A 24,046-nucleotide genomic window follows, 5' to 3' on the forward strand; every position below is an offset into this window, starting at 1 on the left:
CCTTTAGTTCTTTCCCTACCTACTCAGATGCTCCCAACAGAATTATTTTCAGAAATAAGAGAACTAAAATAAATAAATCTTTTTTTTTTCCCCAATCAGAAATATTGTCTTTTTCTTGTATAATTTTTAAATCCTGTGATATTATAAACAGAGGAAAACAAAAGCTGTAATGATTTATTCTCCATATTTTGCTATTAAATGGACTCGTCCATTAAAAATAAATAAATTAACAAGCTGAATTAACTATGTTTGCCTTGCTAGCTTAAATTTATGAGATGGAACAAAGCAGAGCTGACACGTGCCTCTGGGGAAGCATTCAGTTTAGAAAGCAAGTGCTGGCTTGGCATCTTTAAAGCTGCCTGAGATGTCTCTTTCTTCTTTCCAGAATGTTAAATTGGTTTAGACATATAAAAAGACCTCAAACCAGTCAGTGGCCATAAAAGCATCTGTGCAAAGTACAGTGGCAAGCACTCTAAGTGTGGCACTAACAACTACACGATGGGGGTTAGAGAGCAATTTACATACCAGTCTCATTTCAGAATGGAGCAGCAGAGCTTTCAACAGAGTTGATGCTTCACAGCAAGTCATAAAGTTAGAGAATGTCTTCAGTCGCACTTAACACTCTTCTTAAAGCTCCTATGAAACTAAAACCTGTGGAAGAGAAACTCATTTGCCTTGGAAAGCAAATAAAATAAAAAAGAATATGCTGAAGTCAAAGTGTCTCTCTAGCTTTTATTACTGGGCCCATAGAGACGATGAATGGTGGTGGTGCTCCTGTGTTCTCAGTACATGAGCAGCATCGAGGCAGGGTGGCATCATTCCTGTGTGTGTTGTGAGTTGTCCCTGGATAGTGACAAGAGGATTGTTTGTTCACCTCATAATCATGCATGGCTTCTGTAGAGAGAAACTGCGGCCATTAAATGAAGGAGTGAAGGAAATTAGTCCTTGGGGAATGGGATGTTCCGGGGATCATTACAGAGGCCCTCCTGAGGAGCTGTGCTTGTCAGAGCTGGAGACAGGGTACCAGCAACTTAGAAGAAATGTATGTTTGAAGAAAGTAAGTGCAAGAGAACAGAGAAGAAGTGCAAAAGGGTTGCCTACAAACAAGTAGGGAACCGTTAATCTAAACTTTGCACCTGTCCATTCAGGAGAAATGCTTGTCCTTCTTCAGGCATTGCCACCAAAAGTATCTGAGTTACACATGCCTCACTCAAGCGTTAGCAATCATTGCAGAGACAAGCTGAATGTGGAGGCTGGAAGGAAGAGGCAGTGTGGAGCACCTACTGCCAAGCCCTTGGAGATTCCCTGGGCTTGCCCCTGGCAGCAAGGACCACACTGTGGCTGCAAGGGTGCCATGCTTAGCCCATGGGATTATAAATCCCAGGGAGCTAAATGAAACAGCATGTGGCTTGGGAAAGAAGGATTTTAAAAGACAGGAGCATTTAAAACTGCTTAATCCAGAGCAATGAATAAACAAAACTGCACAATTTGTCTTTTCATTTTTTTCTTTTTAATGAAAGAATTTAGTTAGTTGCTTTTCTGGTAGACATCAGTGCGCTTTTTCCCTCTTTCTGGCCTGCCGTTATCCCTTACTCTTCCCCATTTGCTAAGAAAGAAAGAAAGAAAAAAATCACAAAAATGTCAAAATGACCTATTTGGCTGTTTATTGTTTCTAATGATCATAGGGTATAATGTCATTTTACTCCAAGTCATGGGCAAGAGCTATCATTTATATCCATCACAGTCAGCTTTGCTTGTTTTCAACTGCTGTTGAATTTCCCACACCCCAAAATACAAGGGGAGGAAAAACATGCTTTTATAACATTTTTTGTGTAAGATACCTGTCTGGTATTGGTAGCATAGACCAGTAAGGTTTGGTTCTGCAGAACAGTATTTCTTTATGCTTGTTCTTTTTACAGAGATACTTTTGCTGGAAATAGGAAGCTTACCATTCAGAAGTCTAAGAGTAGAATGTAAAATAATATGATTCCAGATAAATAAGCAGAGTTCTGTGTACAGTTTCTAATCCAAATTATCCATAAGGTCAGGCCCTTCACTCTGCCTCAGTACAGGAGGATCCTGTGGGATATTCAGTGAGTAAAGTTTTGCCTTCTACAGGCCCTACCTTTTTTTTTTTTTCACCCTACTTCACATTTCCAGAGTGCTGTAATTCAGTAGTTCCTTAGCTCCTTTGCTATAAAGAGTTTTTCACTTTATAAGCAACAGCCATGGCCACAAAGAAGAATTACCATCGGCATTGCCGATGGCACTTGCACACTTATGGTAGAAACAGAAGAGCTGGGGCCATCAGCAGAACCCCAGCTTTCAAACATGTGTCATCAGGCATCGTGGACAGTGTTGGATATGACACTCAACGTGTCTCTGCATCATCACTGCCTGTTGCAGTGCTTTAGCAGAGTTTGTCACATGCGGATTTTCCCTGGTAAGCAATAACTAGGCAGAGGAAGATTATTACTGCTGCAAATTCATATCCTCTTTTATTATTCTTACTGTAAAAATCCACAGTGGCAGGACATTTGAAGTTTATGTCAGTAAGGTCCCAACTTACATACACAATATTCAGAAAGAAATTTATACACAACATACAGAAAGAAACCAAGGTCAGGTTGGATGGGGCTTTCAGCAACCTGATCTTGTGGAAGGTGTCCCTGCCCATGGCAGGGGTGGTGGAAACAGATGAGCTTTAAAGTACCTTCCACCTCCCATATGAAGACAGGCTGAGGAATTTGGGGCTGTTCAGCCTGAAGAAGAGAAGGCTGCGTGGAGACCTCATAGCAGCCTTCCAGTATCTGAAGGGGGCCTATAGGGATGCTGGGGAGGGACTCTTCATTAGGGACTGTAGTGATAGGACAAGGGATAACGGATTAAAACTTAAACAGGGAAAGTTTAGGTTGGATATAAGGAGGAAATTCTTTCCTGTTAGGGTGGTGAGGCACTGGAATGGGTTGTCCAGGGAGGTTGTGAATGCTCCACCCCTGATGGTGTTCAAGGCCAGGTTGGACAAAGCCTTGGGTGAGATGGTTTCGTGGGAGGTGTCCCTGCTCATGGCAGGGGGGTTGGAACTAGATGATCTTAAGGTCCTTTCCAACCCTAACTATTCTATGATTCTATGATTTCAACTCAAACCATTCTGTGATTCTGTGAATGAAATGGGTGCGGATAGTTGTTTGATTTACATTCGGGTATAAAACACAAAATACAATTTTTACAAATTTCTCATTGCTGTAGCACTCACCATTCCAAATGTGCTTCAATTCACGTAGCTCTAGGCAGATCATTACCAGACAGATGGCATCAAAAGAACAGAATTTAGCTAACAGCAGTAAATAAATAAAGAAGCAAAAGGCTTTAGGGTCCGATTTGTGAATGAAGTGAAAAGGTCAGGCAGTAAATTTACTATGTCCCATTGTTCTGTATGTCACGTTCAAATTTGTCTTCAAAAATGTCCATCTTGCAGCAGTTTCTGTCTATATTTCCGAGCACTCGTCCCTCCTGAGCAACTCCTCACTCATCCATCACAGTCTCCCTTCCAGTATGGCTTCTCCTGGATGTCTACAGTCATCTTGCCATGCAGGAGCACTTGGAGCAGCTCTGCTTCCTAAGCTGCTTGCTGCCTTTGAAATCCTTTTGGAGAAGTCACTTCTGTCATTTCACTTCTAAAATAGGGGAGAGAGAAAGGAGATAATGCATAGGATTCAAATTATTCTCTCCTTTTGTCATTCCTTCACTTGTTCCTGCTTTTTCTGGGAATTGATTTGACTCATGGAGTCTCCTTGGAATTTTTACAAAAACACTAAAGACCTCTGGACATCATCCTTTATGTGTATGTGTTTCTGAGGTGGTGTAAAATTTGGGGGATCCATATACCTGAAAGGATGATAAGAACATCTGCAACAGTATAACAAAAGAATGAGGTCTTTTTGGTACTAATAGCTTGTCTGTTTGGCTATGTAGCCACATCCCTATGGAAGTGCAAATAGCTGCAGCTATACACAGATCAGAAAGCAGGTTTTCATGGGGTAATTCAATAGAATGATTTTTATTAGATTTGTTCTGGCCTACTTAGCAGCATGTTTGTTTTGGTTTTTCAGGTATCATACAGACTTTTTGAAGATATGGGGCTGTTTGAAACCTTTAAAATACCAGTAAGGGAATTTATGAACTACTTTCATGCCTTGGAATGTGGATACCGAGAGATACCTTGTAAGTAAAAATATCCAGCAGATAATAATGTGTCCTTAAAGCTTGAGGTATTTTCAACACTCTTTGCTGTTGAAGTCTTTCTTCTCTCATTATAATAGCTACTTTTTTTCTTCTGGTACATCACACCAGACGAATGGCTCTCTAGTTTGTGGCTGGTGCTGAACCACAGTCTCTCTTCTTTTTCTCATTGCGTTTAATGTTTCATGCTGTTTCATAGCAATTCATGGCAAAATTCTCTGCAAGCCTAAAACAGAATAAAGCTACCACAAGTGCAAAGAACTGTTTGCTGATTCTGCGAGTGTACCCCAGTGCCCCAGTTGGAGTTTACTGAAACATTTCCACCCCATGGATTTTTACACAGTTGCAGTTCTATGCAGCCAAAGGAGATGAGTTTTGTAAAGCAGAAAAAATATGCCAAGTAGTTGAGTGCAACTACACTGAAACTACAGCTTGGCTGATATTTTTCCATGTGAATCATTCATTCACTGAAAAACCTGCTTTCAGTCATCCCCAAAGTATTTACTAATTCAAACCAAATTTACCAAGCAAACTGCAAAAGTCTTTTTTTTCCATGAGGAGAGAGGGAGTTATTACCCCCTTTAGCTGGTAGATAACCCCAGTGCTGAGGAATATAGGACAGTCTGTTTCCTCCCACCTCCCAGAAAAATGTCTGAAATACTGGTTTAATAAGTCATATAGTCTCTCTCTTAAAATATTAAATACCAGTTGCAACATCTACGGTGGAAGGGATTGAAGGAAAGCTGCCTCAAATTGCCTTCCAGTCAGGACTTTTAGACTCTCTTCGGGAAAGTGAGAGACCAAATTTCAAATCTTTCCTTGTGTTTGAACCGGACTGGGGATTTGAAGCAGCAGATTGTAGCCTAAAGAAGTTATAGGTGGATGTTCCACAGTTGGTCTGTCCTACTGGAGCCATTCCTCTTTATTTAAAACATTTAAATCTTCATAGAGTCTCAGGATTTTTTATGAATGTAGCCCTTCATTACACTGGTTTTTCTTAAGCATGTTTTGGTTTAGTAAATCAGTATATTTTGTCTCATAAAAAATTAGTTTGCCTTCCAGTTTTTCATTTCTGTGAAGGGGAAAAAAACAAAGCAACTTGTTTGAACTTAACCATTTCTTTCTTCTGGTTGCTGAACTGAAAAATGGGTTATTCACACAAAATTTATGATGACCATCCCAGTTGGATTAAATCAGTACAAGTTTCACAAGAGGCCAATCCAGCTTTTACTCCTGAGAAAAGTATTAGACCCCTGTGCAGGGCCATCATCTAGGTTTTGCATGAGGGAGATTAGTGTCTCAGGAGAGATGTTCTTAGTACTTCAAGGAAGGCGGGGGAGAGGAGGGTCCTTCCTTATTTTGCTTTCTTCTTTTCAAAAATAACCTAATAGATGGAGCGGCCTTAGGGTGAAGTTCAGTGTTGGTGCCGAGAAACCCCTATCTGCTATACACTGCCTATCTTTAGGATGCAGCAGGTGTAAAATCAGGTTGCTAACACTTCTTGCTGCCAGTCTCTTCTACTCCCCCAGAGTACAGAGGTTTTTTCCACCATTGTGAGTTTTATAGATGGGAGTGACACAGCAGTAGAATCCCAAATTTTTGTGCTTTGTTCTCTGAAATACATCTTTCCAGAGCTGCCGTAGCAGCAATGTGGCCATAGGCTATCATTTTGAATAGCAGATTTCTTTGTGTTTACCTAGTCATTGCAGAAGATACCTGTGCTCTGCCCAAAATTAGCCTAAATCACAAGCTGAACTGCTTGTCCTTTGTTGATTTAACCTCAAGTGCAAGCTTCAGTCCTGGTGCAGCAAAGCATTAGCCCTCTTTCAGCATCATGGTTGCTTTTTGCTAATGTGCATTTAGATCATGCTTTGTGCTGAACTAGCATGTGATTCTTTTTCAGCCGGTTCGTGTTGGTTGTGGAATAGTTTATCTGGCCTTGTAGGATTTGGTGCTATGAGCCCTGGGGTGACTTTTATCTCTCACTTCTGCAAAGAGAGGTTGTAGTAAGTCAAATTACAAGATCCAGGGCCATAACTCTTATCTCTGGCCTGAGAAAACCTCAGAAAGAACCTGATTTAACTGTGCAGTGTACACCTATCCTGAATTTGATTTTTTTGCAGTACAGCTGCTAGCAAAGCACTTATATTTGCTCAGGTAGAGTCAGGTAAGTGTTACCTGTCTTGTGTTTAGAAGCTAAGTGAAATCTTGACTACTGAAATGGGTGAGATTTTCCCCACTGATTTCATTTGAATCAGAGATTAACAGTGCATATTTTACATGATGGCATTTAAGAAGCTAAAGGCAACCACTTGAGTAAAGGATTGGATCTGGTAGCATAGGCAGTCCCACTCTGTTTTCTCTTTCTTGACTGGTGTGATACATACCATTGAATGTGCTTCAACTTTAGTGAAAGAAAATCTGAGCATTTACTGAATACTGCTGGTTTGCATGTTTCTGATAATGTTTGATTTGTCTCTCGATTGACTGCCATGCAGTACCCACTAGATGGTGCTGATTTCCCTCTGTGGGAAATGAGAGTTTAATAGCAGGGTAATTTGCTTTGTATCACAGATCACAACCGAATCCATGCAACTGATGTTCTACATGCTGTTTGGTACCTTACTACTCAGCCCATCCCAGGACTCCCAACTGTGATTAATGATCACGGGTCAGCAAGTGATTCAGGTATATTTAAATGTGCAAGTGTATATGTTGTATTTTTAAAGGTTGTTTTTTCCTGAGATTTGCTGTAAGAAAGCCATCAGTTGAGGATTGCGTACAGTATTTGTTATCATATAAACTTTTAAGTTGAGTGGTAACTTGGATGTTGAGGGTGTTAAAGTATGTTTATGTAACTCTGAAGACAATGGAATTGGTCCTTCAAAGCCTAATACTTAACAATGTGTGAATGCAAGCCTTTGTGGCACACATTGCAGTTTGTTTGCAATGGGTGCTGCAGTTTGTTTGCAATGGGTGCTACAGTTTGTTACAGTTTGATTTTTACAATAACTTTTTTCATAGGAAAACTGTATTGGTAGTGTTTTTCAGTGCTGCTCCAGAAGCAGTGTAGACTTAAATCCTCAAACCCTGCATTGTTTTACTATTACAAAATCTCTGAGGCATGCAGCATTGCCACTACTTGGCTGTCGTGAACTGTTCCTTTGCTTCCCCACTGTCTCCAAAGAAGGAGACTTGTTACCATCTTACAACCAGCTTGCAAGACCACTTGTCTGTTTTTTATGTTTGTTCCTTACAAGAAGCTGCTCTTATTCCGTTTTTATATTAACTTAGCCAGGTTCAGCTGTAACAACTAGAGGACCTTGCTATAGTTTGTGGGAGTTTTGAAGGAAACATCTTCCATTTCTGCTTTTTCTGGTGGTGTTTTTGTGGCATATCATTTGTTAAACTCTTCAGGATATTTTGGTGGGTTGGGAAACATATTTATTCCTGGAAAACTTTATTAGCAGGGGTTGTTGGAGGCTTTTTAAGTGAGATAAAATAGGTGCAATGGAAGGGGTTGAGTTCTGTGGCTTTTTGGCGTTTGTTATTTGAAAGACTTTGTTCAGATGCATATAAGACCTATTCAAGCAGATTAAATTAGCAAAACATCTCAGTTACTATCTGCATCTGACAGGAATGTTCAAGCTGCTTCAAACGGAGGATTATCAGCAAAGATCCAAAGTGTAGACCTTTGGATTAGAAAATGTGAAGCATAATTGAGTTAATAAATGCTAGTCCATTGTTTTAAGTAAGGACTGTTAGTGTCTTATAGGCTAATCTATATGGTGAAGCAATTAGATGGTGGAGTGAGAAGATTGAGTTACCCACAAAGCTCCGGAATGGCCATGATTCCATGGCTTATGGCTACTGACTCTGCTGCATTGCCGGAAGATCCCCAGATGGAATCAGAGTTTCTTTCTTTCCAGTTGTATGCCTTATTGCACTGGATCATGTGCACAGTATCAGCAAGTGCTGGGGTCAGGATGTGTTTATTTTTCTATTATGTGTTGTAAATTTGTCTCTTCCTGCTTCTATCAGTTTCAATAAATCACTGAAAAAGTGGTAAGGATTATTTTTTCTCCCAATTCCTTTTATTTCTGCTCAGACTCTGATAGTGGGATCACTCATGGCCATATGGGTTATGTGTTCTCGAAGACATACACACCTACAGATGACAGCTACGGATGCCTAGCTGGCAACATCCCTGCCCTTGAATTGATGGCTCTTTATGTAGCTGCAGCCATGCATGATTATGATCATCCAGGAAGGACCAATGCCTTCTTGGTAGCAACAAGTGCTCCTCAGGTAAATAAATCTCAAGCAGTGTTCCTGTTAAGTTTGGAAAGTCCTCAGTAGCAGCTTCTTCTTGTCTTGTGGCTTCCGTTATGCACAAGTCTACCAAATATTTTGAAACAGTTTATCAAAGTGACCAAAAAAATCATTTCATGTAGGGATTGCCAATAAGAGTCTTCTTACCCACCCTCACCACCCTCAGTAGAGCTGTTAAGAAAGGTACTGATAAAATGTCTTAGTGAAGGAGAAGCTAACGCTCTGCTGACTGATAGAAAATCTGTAACTGTGAAATAAAGGAAGAATTGTTCCACCCAGTAAGACACAGAAAGATTAAAATACAATAAAAAACACGATGAGCCATGCAAGTTACTTTATGCATGACTGTAACATATTTTCTGTTGTTCCTATAGAATACAAGCAGCTGCAGTCTTTTATGAAGGTATTTTTACACTATGCATCTATCAGGGCAGGAGTATGTGTGGAAATGGATCTCAGTTTTATAATTGAAGAATTGAGACTTACCTAAGGTTACACAGAAGTTGCTGCTGGTGTTGGGAATTGAATTCAGCAATTCTGAGTCACTGTTTATTGGCTTAGATGAGAGATCATCTTTGCTTGCTTTACACAGCTGACCTGCCTGGCTTCAGTGTACTGTTCTGAAAAAACAAGAATACCATATTGCCATCACTGTGAGAGTTATGCATCTTATTTTGTTAAAGATTTAACCAATTTTGGATTTTAGCATTGTGTCAGGCTGAATGTGTGTTGACAGGTTGCAAACTGGAATTGCACTTGTTTCTGTGTTTGGAATCAGTCCAGTATGGACACAGTTGCAAAGTACAAATACCAAAGACAATAATCCCTGTTAAATGAGGTTAAAATCGGGGAAGCACACACCTATATTATATTAGTCATTAATTTGTGTCCTGAAACAGCATAATCTCTTGACATATGATGCAGTTTCTTTTGCTAAGAGGTTTCTCAACTTTTGGCTGCCTCTATTGCTTTCACAGGCAGTGCTGTACAATGACCGCTCTGTCCTGGAGAACCACCACGCTGCTGCTGCCTGGAACCTTTTCATGTCAAGGCCAGAGTACAACTTCCTGGTCAATCTTGACCATGTGGAGTTCAAGCATTTCCGCTTCCTCGTCATTGAGGCCATTTTAGCTACTGACCTGAAGAAACACTTTGATTTTGTTGCCAAATTCAATGCCAAGGTAAGAAGATTGGTTCAGGTTTGTGGTGGATGGTCAGAACAGATTGTGGCTCACTATGTAGCACCATAGTGAAAAAGGCTAGAAAGGCTGTTGGGTTGCTCTTTCTTCTAAATGTCCTTTTGGCTGCTGTAAAACATTTTGTTGAATGGTAATATGCTGTTATTTTTTACTTAATTTAGTAGTACAGATTCTTTTCTCATATATGTTTTCTTCAGAAAGCAGTTTAAGGATAAGGATATTGCAGACTATTTGAATATAAATCCCACTTACATCCTACTTTTCAACATTGTTTTCTTCTTTAATGGCATTTTAGACCTATTAGTAAAGCACTTGGGAAGAAAACCAAAGATGTTGCCAAGTTTCCATAATGGCTAAATACTTAATGTGAATTTTTATTGGTTTAATCATACTACTGCATTATCAAAGTACAGAAATAATAACAATTATTTAATTCTAATTTCAAATGCTATGAAAGCATGATCTTTCTGTCCTACTTTTTTTCAAATGGGTAGACTCCAGAAAGAAGGTGACTAAAGGTCTTTCCTGCATGCTCCATTCAGTAAATATAGGATTACAACCCTGGGAAACCATTCTTAAAAATTCTTGTACAGTTTCAACCTAAGTTATTGGAAATCACCACATATCAAGTTACTTTAATAAACTCCATCATCCATCAAAGCTGTTGGCATGTTACCTAGATTATACCTGTCTTTGGAGCTGGTACTGCCTTCTTGTTCCTTGTGAGAAACACACTAAGCACAGCATTTTTCTCTTCCAGGACTAGGACCTCCTAGATAGTTTGGTGACATGAAATATTTTCTTGTCATATTGCTTAGGGTGGAACTGTATCCTGAAATTTTGCAGCCTGCAGTTGCATGACTGGTTTTGTTTTCCATTTCCCTGTAACATCTGTGTCTTTATTAGGCTTTAAGAAGCTGTAAAGAAATGCCTTAAATTATGGTCCAAGGCAGACAGAACTGATCTGTAGATCTGTAAAAGACTGAACTCCTTCTGCACGCCTCCTAGTCATGTCCCAAAACCTCCTGTAGTATTGGGGAGGTTTCTTTAGGTCTTAAAGTTTAAGCTCTGGGACCATTTTCACCAACCTGATTTCCTCATGAAGTATTGAACAGATTTGGCAGATTCTATCTCTCAGGGCTACAATGACAATAAAGCACGAAGAATTTAAGCTGTCTGAATATATCCTTTGAATTCAACAGTTTGAACCAAAACCTTCACTTATGTGAATGTAACTGAGGAATGAAGAAAGACAGGTTAAACCAAGTGATTACTGTGGCTTTGTCACCGAGACTGTCTTAGCTGTGGAAGAGGACAAGCTCGACCAAAGTATTAGGTGTAAATTGCGGATATTGAAAACTAAACCTATCGGGCTGGACAACAGTAGGTATAATCACTGTTGTAACCAAGGAAGGTGATACGCAAGACACAGCAGATAAATTGGAGAACAGTCTGAGGTATCAAGTCCTGCCAGCTCTCTGTAGATTTGTAAGGGCATCTGTTAACCTTTCTCTCTCTCCTTATTGCTCAAACAGTCACATGGTCATGCATGGAATAAAAAGTGAAGAAGGCGAGCATATTAACCCGTGCTTGTGGCTAAGCCTGGCTTTCCCAGAGTAATCACTGCTTTAAAACAAGTTACGTATGTTTGGTTGGCAAAAAAGTTTTTTGTACCAGAGCGTTCTCAGAGAGCAGACACAACATGTTAGTTTATGGGTGGAGGTGTTATAACTGATAAAATTAGCTCTAACTGATCATATTATTGATTGAGTTGCTGAACTGTAGTTGAGTATATCAAGGCTACACTCAGAGTCCCTTCTGTTCAGAAGCAGTGTAAACATATGTAATGTGAGCATCCTCCCACCAGAAAACTTGCAGTCTGGAAAGTACTAAGAAGAAATAAAGAAGGAAGCTTACTGACCAAGACTTTGATGATATCAGTGCATCGGAGCACTTGCTGTTCTCTGACATTATTTGTGTTGGAACAAGTGCACCAAAATCAAAGCCCTCACCATATGGGCCCACTGGCATATGAAGCAGGGGACATGTTGACAGAGGACATGGAAGTTTCATCTAGTCATGGCACAACAACTTTCTGTCCATTTTCAACTATTGCAAACTTGACAATTAAAGCTGTGTTTCATGAAAGGATTTGAATTTCAAAAATTAAGTGTCCAGCAGAAGACAGCCCATCCCACAGCAGGAGATATTCTAGAAGAAATGGTTGAGATAAGAAAATGTGGCTAATGGCAGTAAAGGGCACTATCGCTGACCATTTGGAGATGTAAAAGACTGAAGTCCTCAATGCTTTTCCAGCCTCAGTCTTTGGAGCTAAGACCTGGATTCAGGAATCACAGGTCCCTGAGGTGTGAGAGAAAGTCTGAAATGGCAAAGGCTTTATCCTCAGTGATCGGCATCAGGTTAGGGAGCACTTAAGAAAACTGAATATACACAGGTCTGTGGGACCTGATGGGAAGCAGCCATGTGTATAAGTACCTGTGGAGACAGTAAAGCAGATGGAGCCAGACTCTTCTCAGTGGTATCTGGTGACAGGACAAGAGACAACAGGCACAAGCTGATACATAGGAATCCCCATTTAAAACCAAGAAGGGATGAGGGTTGTCCATTGGAAGAGGTTGCCCAAAGAGATTGTGGAGCTTCCCTTCTTGGAGATACTCACAGTTAAACTGGACATGATCCTGAACAGCCTGTGTTAGCTGACCCTGCCTTTAGTAGGGGAGTTGAACTGGATGATCTCCAAAGGTGCCTTCCAACCTCAACCTTTCTGCAGTTCTTTAATGTGATGCTTTTATTTTAGAGCAGTTGTAAGTATATATACCTTTTATGGTGGGATGTATGGGAAAAACAGAGAAAAGGAAAACCATAGGGAATACTTTCAGACATACTTAGATCAAATAGAGAAATAAGCTTGTTACATGTGTCTTCACATTGCAATTAAATCACTATAGTGTTTGATGGTAATTTATCTTTTTTACACCAATTAGGTAATAACTTCTTGTAAAATGTTATGGGAAGATTGCATTTGTTTGTTTTCTTAGCAAAGGCTTTCAAACAAGCACATCATTTGCTAAATATTAATTTCTTATCATTTATCTCAGTGTTCTTGTTTTTCACATTTTTCTTTTTACATATTGCTCTGCAGCTGATTATACATTCCAACCTTGGATTACCTCACCTGCTTACGCTTGTGATTTTGTTACACAGCTAAGTATGCTGTAAGATACCCCAGGGCAGAAATTTTCTGTGGATGCATCATTTTACCTAGGATTAGTGTCAAGGTTTTCCTTTTTCTGTCTACTAGGTGAATGATGATGTTGGAATTGACTGGACTAATGAGAACGACCGCTTGCTGGTTTGTCAGATGTGTATCAAACTGGCGGATATAAATGGGCCTGCCAAATGCAAAGATTTGCATCTGCAATGGACGGAAGGCATTGTCAATGAGTTTTACGAACAGGTAAATAAATGCATGTACAAAGTGGTATCTGCTGGTTGCATGTCTTGTGTTGCATCATGCAGGTGATAAGTGAAAATCACAGAGAATAGGGGTGAAGGGGATGGCTACACCAGTCCATCTTTTTGCTGGATCAGTGAAGGCAGTTTGTCATTGATGCTTCTGACGTGTCCTCAAAGACCTTTTATAATGGGGTTTCTCCAGGCTTAACTGTTCCGCTATTGCACTACCTTTACAGTGGACATGGTGAACAAGTGTTCCTTTCCTCTTTTTTTTTTTTTTTGTTTGCAGTGATCTTGTCTCCTTTCAGTCTTCTTTAATGCAAACTACGTTTTCATACTTTCTTCTTTTCAAGACATCAGCTTGTTCTCATTGCTCTCCTCTGCAGTCACTCCAGGTGGCTCTCATGTTTATTGACATGCAGACTCCAAAACTGGACACGACACCCTTGTTGAAATGATCTAAACAGAGCAGAGGAATTATTTTTAGCTTCCCTATGGGCCACATCTCTGTTCACACACACAGGACCCTTATGTGCTGAACACGACTATAGCATTGACTTTCAGTTTATTACAGACTAACCATATCTGCTTGGTACACATTGATCCTGACTTGTGCTTTATTTTTGAAGATTACACTTTCAGCTTTCAGAGGATTTGTCAGTAGAACTGCACTAATTATGCAAGGCTCAGCTGATGGTAGCGCAAGGAAGGAGGACAGCCACTGATTTACAAAGACCTGGGAATAGAGCCAGGCACTGGTCCTCTCCTGCTAGGTGTAAAGGAGCCCTTAATTAAACCTTTTCTCATTATAACCTATTTAGCCCTGCTGAGTGCAAGGGACAGGGCTGTTCCCACACTATTCCTCTGTTTCCAAAGTGGGAACATATTTTGAATGCGCTGATTAGACTAAACTCTACATCCTGTCTTTTTGAGAAGAATCGAGCAGGTTAAATCACTGAACCAGACACCCCACAGATTTCTCAAGGAGGCTGTGCAGTAACTTGAAGTCACAGACTAATCCCTTTTAAAGTCTTTTCATCTTCTCTTAAATTTATTGTACTTACAGTTTGAAAAAAAAAACAGGATTTTCTGCTGCTGCCGCCATCTGGAGTATGTAAAGAAATGGGAAAAGGGATAAAATTCAAACATTGACCTGAAGATCCTTTATTTATGTTAGATGTCCTGAGAAAAAGAGAGAACAATGACCCTTACATGAATTACATATATAGTTGGTTCCATTTTTCTTTTCATTTTTTTCTTGAAGAAAGAGAGTCCCATAAAAAGAGGTCAACCTTCATGTCCCAAGTACTCTTTCAGGAGATACTTCATATTTGTTTTCATTAAAACTCTCCCAAAAAGTTGTACTTCATTTAATTCTGGCGGTGTTCATAGCTTATGTGGGTGACTACTGCATGCAGACAAAACCTGTTGCTCGGATAAATGGTATGACTCTTCTTTGATCCCACGTAATTAATGTCAGAGGATAGTAGGTGCTCCACTACATTAATATTGTCAAAGTGTTGGATAGTGAGATCTAAATCAAGCTTGAGAGGAGCATGTGTGTCAGGATACTGTGTTATCTGTTCCAGAGTAGGAGTCTGGGTTACTTTCCACCAGTCAGAAAGGTGTGCTAGTAATGTTTTCATGCTCTTGGAAGCTGCTCCAAAGGGCTGTTGGAGATTATGTTTCTCATAATCCTGTAAATAAATATATAAATCTACATTCAAAATTTCTCCTCTCTGCAAAATTTGATTCAGAATAGCATGTTATCTAGATTCTCAATTTATTTAACCTAGGTTAAAATCTGATTTTCTTTAATGTAATATGGTATGAGAGGTGTATCAAACTTCTCAAGTGCTTTTGATTTTTAGATTTTTTTCAGAGAGGGAAAACATCTTTATTTTCTCATTTCTAAAAAGAAGATTTTTGTGGGAAGTTTACATTTCCCTAAGACTGTTATCAGAAAACATATGTGCATTCAACCTTTGTTGTGAAAATAATGAAACATCTTTTTTAAATTTCCTTTAATAAACACCACTTTTTTTTAAAAAAAGAACTCCTATATAATAAAAACTCCTAATTAAAAACATATTGAACAGAAACATTCAAAATCCTGTGTCATATAGCTATAGCATGTTTCCTTTTCTTCCCTCCCCATACTCAGCGCTTATTTGAAGACAGGTTAGACATATTAAAAAGAACCAAAAACACATTGCAAGATGTTTCACATAATGAATTATGATGTTTTAACAGATGATGAAAAAAGAACTTATAAATATTCAAGAGTCAGCTTTCTTCCCATTACTGACACCTCACATCCAGGAAATCTCAGATGTGTTACTATAAAGAAGAGTGAGCTGCCACCTCTTCTTAATTTGCTTGCAATTTCAGGAATGGATGGCATGTTTCAGTGTTTTGTTAATACTAATATTTTGCATTTAATCTTTGAACATAACATTTGGGGATAGGTTATCATAAAATAACAAAACACAAGGAACTTAGATATTCATTGTGCATACTTCAAAATTTAACTCTTATTCTTTGGCCTGACTAAATACATTGTCCATAACTTTTGGAAAAATTAGGTTACAAGGAGATAAATTCTCCTTGTAACCTAAATAATGGAAACTGAAAATATCTTTCCAAATTCTAATCTTTATTCTCAAACATAGATCTCTGTATTGTATTAAAAACTAATTTTCATATTAGGCTTGATTAGTGGGATTAGATTTTTTTGCTTGGGCATGTGGCATACAATCTTGACATGTCCACTCAGGTGAAAACTCACTGATATCACCAGAAGCTTTGCTGTGATAGGGATGAGCGAGTATGCCAGACTTGGTTCTGCAAGTTTTACTTTCTTTTACATCATAAAAGGAGGGAGAAAAAAAAAATCTTCCTGTACCTGCCCTCTACCCTCTTTCCCCAAGAAAACCTAGGAAAAACCTTATGGCAAAGATTGACTGCTTCTGAGTCAATACTGCTTTCATAGGGATCATTCTAATAGTCCCAGGAAACAAATACTTATGACCTCAAGCCAAGAGGACCCTTCCATGCTAAGTATAGTAAGGAAAAAATTAATAAGAAAACTAGTTCAGTGAGATAGCCTGTGCATGTAGAAGTTCAGTCTTGTTCCCTGCAAACAGGTGGCTGACTACAGGGTTAGTGAACTAACAATCACAAAATCAGATGGGGTTTGTTGTTTTTTTTTTAGTAACATGAAGAAAGGAAGAAATTAATTATTTTCACATTTTCATACTCACAGTGTCAAGTACAGGACAAGGGCAGTGGCTATCATTTTGCACAGTCATCAACTAACATCCTTGTTAAATTCACACTATCGGTGGTGAGTTCTCTTACAAGAAAAGAGCTGTAACTTTGATTAACCAATTGATGTGATGTCACTGTGATTTCATGCTGGTGTGCTGTGGAAGTGGCATTAGAGATGAATTATTTTTCTTTCATCATTTTTAATTGGCTGATGTGCATTGCTCCTTTTCATGACATGGTTTTGTTTCATTTACTTCAGAGAAATTACCACTATTTTTCATCTGCAGGGTGATGAAGAGGCTAGCTTGGGCTTGCCGATCAGTCCCTTCATGGATCGCTCTGCTCCTCAGCTGGCACACCTCCAGGAATCTTTCATCACTCACATTGTGGGACCACTGTGTAACTCCTATGACTCAGCAGGGCTGATGCCAGGAAAATGGATAGAAGATAGTGATGAATCAGGAGACACTGATGAGCATGAAGAGGAAGAAACAGCAGAAATGGAAACTTGTGAAAATGCTGAATCCAGTAAGATGGTCACACTTAAATTTTTCAACAGAGAAAGTTTCATATTGTGGCCAAATAGCTAAACAGACATATTGTAAAAGCATAGAGACTGTGAACTGGTGAAGTTCAACATGGGCGTCTCCAGAGTTACAGTGATTCAGTGCTGCCTTTGGTAAAGCTGGAATATAGCCAGTTACGTTGGTAATGGGGATGCTCCATGTTTTCAGGACTGATGTGTATTGCTGTTCTTATCTCCTACTCATTTCTGCCTTCAGTTGAGGTTTCTGGTGGTGGATCAGCTGTCTGTGCATGAGACTTTTTTAGACTCTTTTTAGACTGTAAGTAGACTGCAACAATTGCAGTTGCAGAAAGGATGGTTGAGAGGTTTTTTCCTGGAAAGCACTCATTTCCACAAGTTAGCATTATGTACAGGAATAATAGAATGAAGCTCTGAGATGCTAATGCAGTAAAAAAGGTTTTAGCAATGGAAGTGTTTTAATGCAAATCTCTTCAAGATAATGTGTGGGTAAGAACAGGGAGAGACTTGGCACTGAGCATTGCTGTGTTGTGTGTTTGAAGCTGTGTCACTTGTCCTTTCTGGCTAAAGGTTACTAAATCAGTAACTAAAGCAAATAGTCTTCTGCATCTACTCCAGAAGGGCAACAGTGCCAACATTTGTCATACTGAGAGGAAACCTGTACCTTGAAAGATCTCAGGCACTCACTGGAAGTGATTTTTAAGATAAAAGGCTCTATCTGTAGACCTATTTGTTTTACCAGTTTAATCCTGCATGCTTTAACTTTTCCTCTCTTTTGTGTTCCTCATTCCCCTGAATTTCCTACTACTGTTCTTTTATTTCCTTCCTCCTGGTCATCTTTCTCCCCTTCCCCTATATCTAATCCTTCTGCAAAGCATCAGCCTTACATGCACTAGTGAAATAGTGATTTTTTTTTTTTCTCTTAACAGCCTCACTTTTTCTGTTCTTTCCCACACATTTTCATGCCTATCCCTGTTTTCTGTCTTGGAAACTGAGAAGTGGAAGGATTTGATGATTACAATAAGTCACATAAGGATGTAGAACTAAAATTTTCATCTCTCGATGTGCATAATTGACCTTATGTCTCTAGTAAGATCCAGTGTTATACATTTTATACTTAAGAAATCATTGCTGTTGTTAAGTCACACACATTTGCTTGTAACTTAAGTTTAGCAGGTTCTCATGCACAAAAGATGTTGTTGACAACAGCAAATAGTAGGTAATGCAGCCCACACAGGTTTGTTTTGGCACCTTATGGTCTACCAGCTCTGTAATAGCAGGCAGAGCCACACATTGAGGTGGCAGACTGGCACTTATGGAATCACCTAGAGACGGAAAGTGTATGCAGTAAGTAACCAACATAGACCCCAAAGCCTGAAAATGATACTGCAGTATTAAAAAGAAAGGTAAAGGATCTTCTCATTTATCCATTGGAGTGTCTAACCTTACTTTAAAAGCCTTAGTTCCCTTTCACCTCATTTCTCTATTCACATACCTTCTGTATCACTGCTAGTCAAGTCCAGCAGTGCTGCTTTCAGGTTAAAAGCACAGACCATTATTAACCCTTGTCACATTGCAAACAGACCATTTTTTATTTGTCTTCTGTTTTCTTTTTCACATTCTACTCCATAACAGTACTTTAATATTCAACCTGGTGCTTTTAGACTCTTTATCATTTTTTCAAAACCTTAAAAATGAATGTATCAGAAGTTTTGAAATACCCAAACAAGTTATTTCTATTTCATTCTTACCAAATGTGGGTGCTTATTTCTTGATCATATGAGCATGTTGCAGACTGTTTTCTTCCAGTTCCCTAAATTCTATGTGATTGTGTGGACCTGAATCAGGTACATACAGCAACTTTTGTGCCAATATAGGGGTCTTACAGGTCATTAGAAATTTATACCTATCATCAACACAATTTTGGATGTTCTAAACTTTCTCAGTGAAACAAGAGGTTGAGATGTCAGATACGTACATACAGAGTTGTGTAAATGTTGGGGAAGCTCTTTTTCTTGATGGAAATGCCTTTTAGGCAGGTGGAAATATAATTGTAGAAGAAAACACTTCACCTAGGTCCTGATAATTCACTAAAGCATTTGAGATAAAGAGTTATTGAACCTTAAGGTAGCTTAAAATTGTTTTCTGTTATTATGTAGGTAATTCCCCCAGAGTTGTGATGGAAGCATAAGAATTAAACAGACTCAGTCTTTAGTAATTCAGAGCACAGCAAGTGCTTGCCGGTGTCTGCAGAGAGCAGCAAGATGCGGGGTCACCCAGGAAACCCAGGAGAGAATGTCCTGCTTCAGCATTGGCAGAGTAGGGACTTCTTACTAGGACTAAACCTGAAGGTTTCCTACAGGGAACCGAGGGCTTTCTAATGAAGGATTGAATTGGATTTGGTTTGTGCTCAGTGAAAAGCTCTTTGTTTCCAGTTCAAAAGCTTCAAGGGCTAAACATTTTGGATCCTGACACAGAGATACTTTAGGCAACCTGCAAATACTAATCTACACAAATTTATTTGGTACAAAAGATTCCTCTGCGTCATTTTCTTTAAAAGAGAAATAAGCAGTTGTCTTTGGAGGGGTTATTATTTCAGCTGTGTGACTGCCATTGCCACTATTGATGACCAGGGAAAATTTTCAAGCTCTGTACCATTCAGGAGTTAAGAGTCTATGTTGAACAGGCTATATTGATACAGAAAAAAACACACTTCAGACAGCAAAACACTTGCAGTGCAGCTGTGTCAGGAGCCATGAGAACTACTACTTGAAAAACATTTTATAGGTTAGCAGCAGGGAACTGATGCTTCAAAACCAAAGACGAGCAAGCTCCCTGATAGTGTTTAGTGGTCAGTCTTCTTTGCTGAAGAAATGTTGTGCAAAGGCTTTAAGGTCATCTCCACCCCAAAGGTGGAATGGTCAATCTCTGTCTTTGAAAAAGGAACATAGGAATGTGTTCCCTCCTTTAATTACTAATGCTTGCTCATTCATTATTCTTCTACAGCTCAGATCAGAGCTAAAATGTGGAGACAACAAAATTGTGACTGTTTTTGTTTTTTTACAGGGCATTCAGCAGGGATCCATTGGGAGCCAGGGGGGAGAGGGCACAGAATGTGATGTGTGTGTTACTGAGTAGGTTGATCAGTCTTTTAAGTACTTGATACAAAAAAATGAGCAGGAACAGCTTAGCAACATGTTTTATGCTAATCATTCAAGCACTAGATGTGTTTGTGAGCTGCATAGTCAGGGACAGCATGCAGCTTATGATAGGATGAAGCTGAGGCTCAAACTATGCAGGAAACCAGTTTGTTCTCCTGGAGGTCTGGAGAGGTATAGGTTTTTGAATTTAAGACTGTTAAAGTTTGTAAGTTTCAAAATCTGTTGATTCAGTGCCTATATGCCGTAGTACACCCTGTCTGCTTTCTACACCTTCAGTCCCTTTTTCTTCTTCTCTCACAGAAAATAGTACCTTAATGCCGCATGGTATTTTGCAGGAAAGAAGAAGTTCAAGAGGAGGAAAATCTACTGTCAGATCACTCAGCACCTGCTTCAGAACCATAAAATGTGGAAGAAAGTGATTGAAGACGAGGAGAGGTTAGCTGGGACAGAGAAGCAAGGCACGGAGCAGTCCACACTGCATCAGTCTTCAGAACAAATCCAGGCCATCAGGGAAGAGGAGGAAGAGAAAGGGAAGCCCAAAAGGGCTGAAGAGGAGAACACAACTGTAGAACCAAACCAATGACAATATTTACAGCAGTATTTTAAGACAGATTGACTTGTGCACAGATGCTTTCTCAAGCCAGCACAGCATTTAGACACAACACTGTAGAAGTATGGGATAATGCGCCTACAGCTGTTTAATTTGTTTCTCTTTCCTTTTAATGGTGAGGTACATTGTTTAAACTCCTATGCTCAAGGAAGCTTTCACACTGCGACACCGGCTTTTACAGACTTTCTTTAAAGAGATTTGGGGGTGGGTGGAATTATATAAATATATATATAGCCATGGTTATTGGCTGTGCACTTCAGCAAAATACATTTAATGATATATTATGGTCACTGTGATATTTACAGAAGAAAGTTATCTAAGGAAATGCTGCTTCTAAAGCACATTTGCAGTTAACAGTAAGGTACCAGTTAAGCAGCTTTTGCTCTTAATGCTGAGGGATAAAAGTTCCAAAGCTTTATATGAATGCTGATATAACCTGCCAACATCTATGTGTGCATGAAGAGGTGTTTGTGGGTGTGAGTGGAAGTAAAGTAATATAGCATAGTTTGAGTTCTTATTACAGTAGCTGTAGCACATGTCCCAGTACACGACAACAAACAAAAGGCCTGAATTTCAGAGAATTTGTCCCCACAAGGGAACTGGAGACCAATTTGAGGAGCTTTGCATTCCCTCCAAGTCCCAGTTTGCACTTCAGCTGCCAGCAGCAGCCTTTCAGCAGGGGTCATGGCAGCCCAGGCTGCTGGGCCTGGCCCCATCCAGCTGTGTGAGTTCCTCCACCTCCTCTTCATCCTCCCCCTTGGCACTTCCCAGACTGCTGGCAAAAGGGATATGCCAGGAAATTTATTTTCCAAAGGGGGTTACAAGGGACAGTGTGGCATCCTGGTCTGTTCCCCTTGAGAGGGCCTGGCCCTCTGTATACTTCTGAGTGCATGAATAGCTGTGTGGGGCAGTGTGCATCTTTGGGCAGAAAAGGAGAGAGCAAATTTACGTGCTTGGAAGGTAGAGGCATGCTGTCCTCTTCCTAACTTAACCTTGTGCCTCCATGCATCAGTGGCCAAATACATAATTTAAGAATGAAGCTACACTATATCTCTTGAGAACAGAAGAAGGGGAGCAGGGGGCCATGCCCTTCCTCAGAATAAAAGGCAAACGATGCATTAGGAGCAGTGCGGGAGACAGGTGCCAGTTCTGCATCGACAGGGCACGTGTATATCTCAGCTCACTCACATGAGCTTCAGAGAGCTTTTTTTTTCAGTGTGAGGTGCTGGATAGGAGCAGTTTGTTGCTGGCTTTCTGCTTAGAAGCAGCATGTTTGACCCCACCATATACTTTTTTTTTTTTTTTTGCTTTTTTTATTAAGAGAAAGGAAAAGATCAGGCCTGTAGGAAGAACAGATCTTTTTGTTGTTGTTGTTCTGTTTATTTGTTTTTTCTGTTGTTTATGCTGTGAGCCAAATGTCTATTTAAAAGGTTGGATATTCACTTTCAATATTTTATTTCACAATATTATGTTTGTCAATGATTAGCTATCTAGATGTAAATATGGAAAAATTTTTATGGGTTCCTGTAGATAATGGTATCTTTAAAAAAAAAAAAAAAAGAGAGAAAAAAAGGGAAAAGTTTTTTGTAAAGCTAATTTTTTAAAAAATAAATACAAAAACTTTTGTACACAGTGTAGCCATTTCCAAACCCACCAAATAAAGTCTTGAGTAATTTGTAGAGACCTTTCTGGGAAGCCAGTGGTCTACAGAATCAAGGCTTTAATATATTAATACTCTTTGGGATTGGCAGCACCAATCAGTACCACACAATTTAGAGTTTTGTTCCCACAAAAAGAGTTATATATATAAAGTTCAGTATCACTCAGAAATCATTTGACTGTGTATGCTTTTTATATTTTGATCCTGCGGCCCCCAAGAGGATTGCTTGTGTAAGAATGTTTATGAAAGGCAGAGTTTGTAGGAGAAGTCCTTTCTGTATTGAATTTCCAACACTGTATCCATCACTTTTTGCTATTGTTATACATTCACTGTATTTCATGACCCTATTGGTACCTCCCCCAAAAATGTTGGAAAACATTTTCTATCAAAGCCAATCATCATGTGTGTTATCACTTCAGTTTCTTTTTGCTTTGCATTTCCATTAGCATGAGCTTTTACTCAAAACAGGATTGTGATTTCTTACAAGTTGCATTTGCCTGATACTGCCCCAATCTTACTCCTACCACTAGAGGTGTTTGCCTTTCAACAGAGTGACTCTAGAGCATGGCTCTGAATGCTCTTAGCAGAAATATTTAGTAAGTGTTTCTCAACAAAATTGGAAAAGCAAAGATCCAAATTGCACTCTTATTTTAAAGTACGTAGCAGACTTCATTCAAAAGCAAAAACAGATGTCTCCAAGATCTCAGCAAGTCTCTGCCAATTCTGATTTGCACTGTTTTCACACCTTTTCAGTCACCTGGATTAATCATTTTACTTGGGGTTTTCTTGTACAAGTTCTCATACCTTATAGTATGGAAAGAATTTAATATGCCTCATTCTGTCCTTATAAAAATTAAACTTAAAGAGATATTTTAAAATGTCACATCTCCAAGCACTTTCTTTTCCGTTTTCAGTGCATGGTCACTGGGACTGGATTTTTTATATCAATTTTTATATTGTCTTTGCTAGAAGAAGGAAAAAGAAGTTATAGCAGAAAGTGTTAATGAGTGCCCAGTTGGTAAAATTACAGAGAGGCATTCAAGAATGAGGCAAAATCCTGCAAGTGGAGTTCCACATACTCCCCTAAGCAGGCATATACAGGGTTGAACTAAGACAAATCATCCTAAAAGTAGGCAGAAATGGAATTACTGTATTTGGAATTACTCATTTTCTAGTCATCATTTTTGGTTGCCATTATGTAAAATCAGTGTCAGCTTCTAATTTGTTAAGATTTCTTTCTGTATTGCCAATGCAGCTGTCATAAATTGCTACTGAATTGCTATAGAAGCTTGTTTGTGGATATAGTTTGATTAACTGAGGTCTTTTACAGCAAATGAGTTGCTGACAGGCTTAAAATCAGAATGACTGTTGATTCTGTCCAAACTGGAAGGCATACCAGTGAAGAAGCTGAAGTAGCTGGGAGTGGTTAACTTGGGAAGAGGTGACCTTTTTTGCACTCCAAATAGTAATAGAATCCAATTTCTGCAGGTGTTCAATCCTTGAGAATCTGAGTTTTAGTCTTTGCAGTGCATTTCTGGCAGGCAATGATCA

The 24,046-nt window shown here is 39.3% G+C and overlaps 1 protein-coding gene across 3 annotated transcripts in view; it reads left to right on the top strand.

The window, feature by feature from the left end:
* Positions 1-23,387, top strand: part of PDE3A (phosphodiesterase 3A) — a 250,957-nt gene extending 227,570 nt beyond the window's left edge. For 2 of the 3 annotated variants that reach the window (XM_062616778.1, XM_062616780.1), the window contains 7 exons: positions 4,113-4,224; positions 6,817-6,930; positions 8,351-8,550; positions 9,552-9,755; positions 13,096-13,251; positions 16,808-17,048; positions 20,561-23,387. In XM_062616778.1, the coding sequence (XP_062472762.1) occupies positions 4,113-4,224; positions 6,817-6,930; positions 8,351-8,550; positions 9,552-9,755; positions 13,096-13,251; positions 16,808-17,048; positions 20,561-20,808 (1,275 nt within the window). In that variant the 3' untranslated portion in view covers positions 20,809-23,387. Of the gene's footprint in view, positions 1-4,112; positions 4,225-6,816; positions 6,931-8,350; positions 8,551-9,551; positions 9,756-13,095; positions 13,252-16,807; positions 17,057-20,560 lie in introns of all 3 variants that reach the window. The other variant, XM_062616779.1, reaches the window with a different exon arrangement.
* The last annotated feature ends 659 nt before the right edge of the window (positions 23,388-24,046 follow it).

Source organism: Pezoporus occidentalis, unplaced genomic scaffold (assembly GCF_034315485.1).
Source record: "Pezoporus occidentalis ecotype Australia unplaced genomic scaffold, CSIRO_AGI_Poc_V1 ctg19, whole genome shotgun sequence".
Lineage (NCBI taxonomy): Eukaryota > Metazoa > Chordata > Aves > Psittaciformes > Psittacidae > Pezoporus > Pezoporus occidentalis.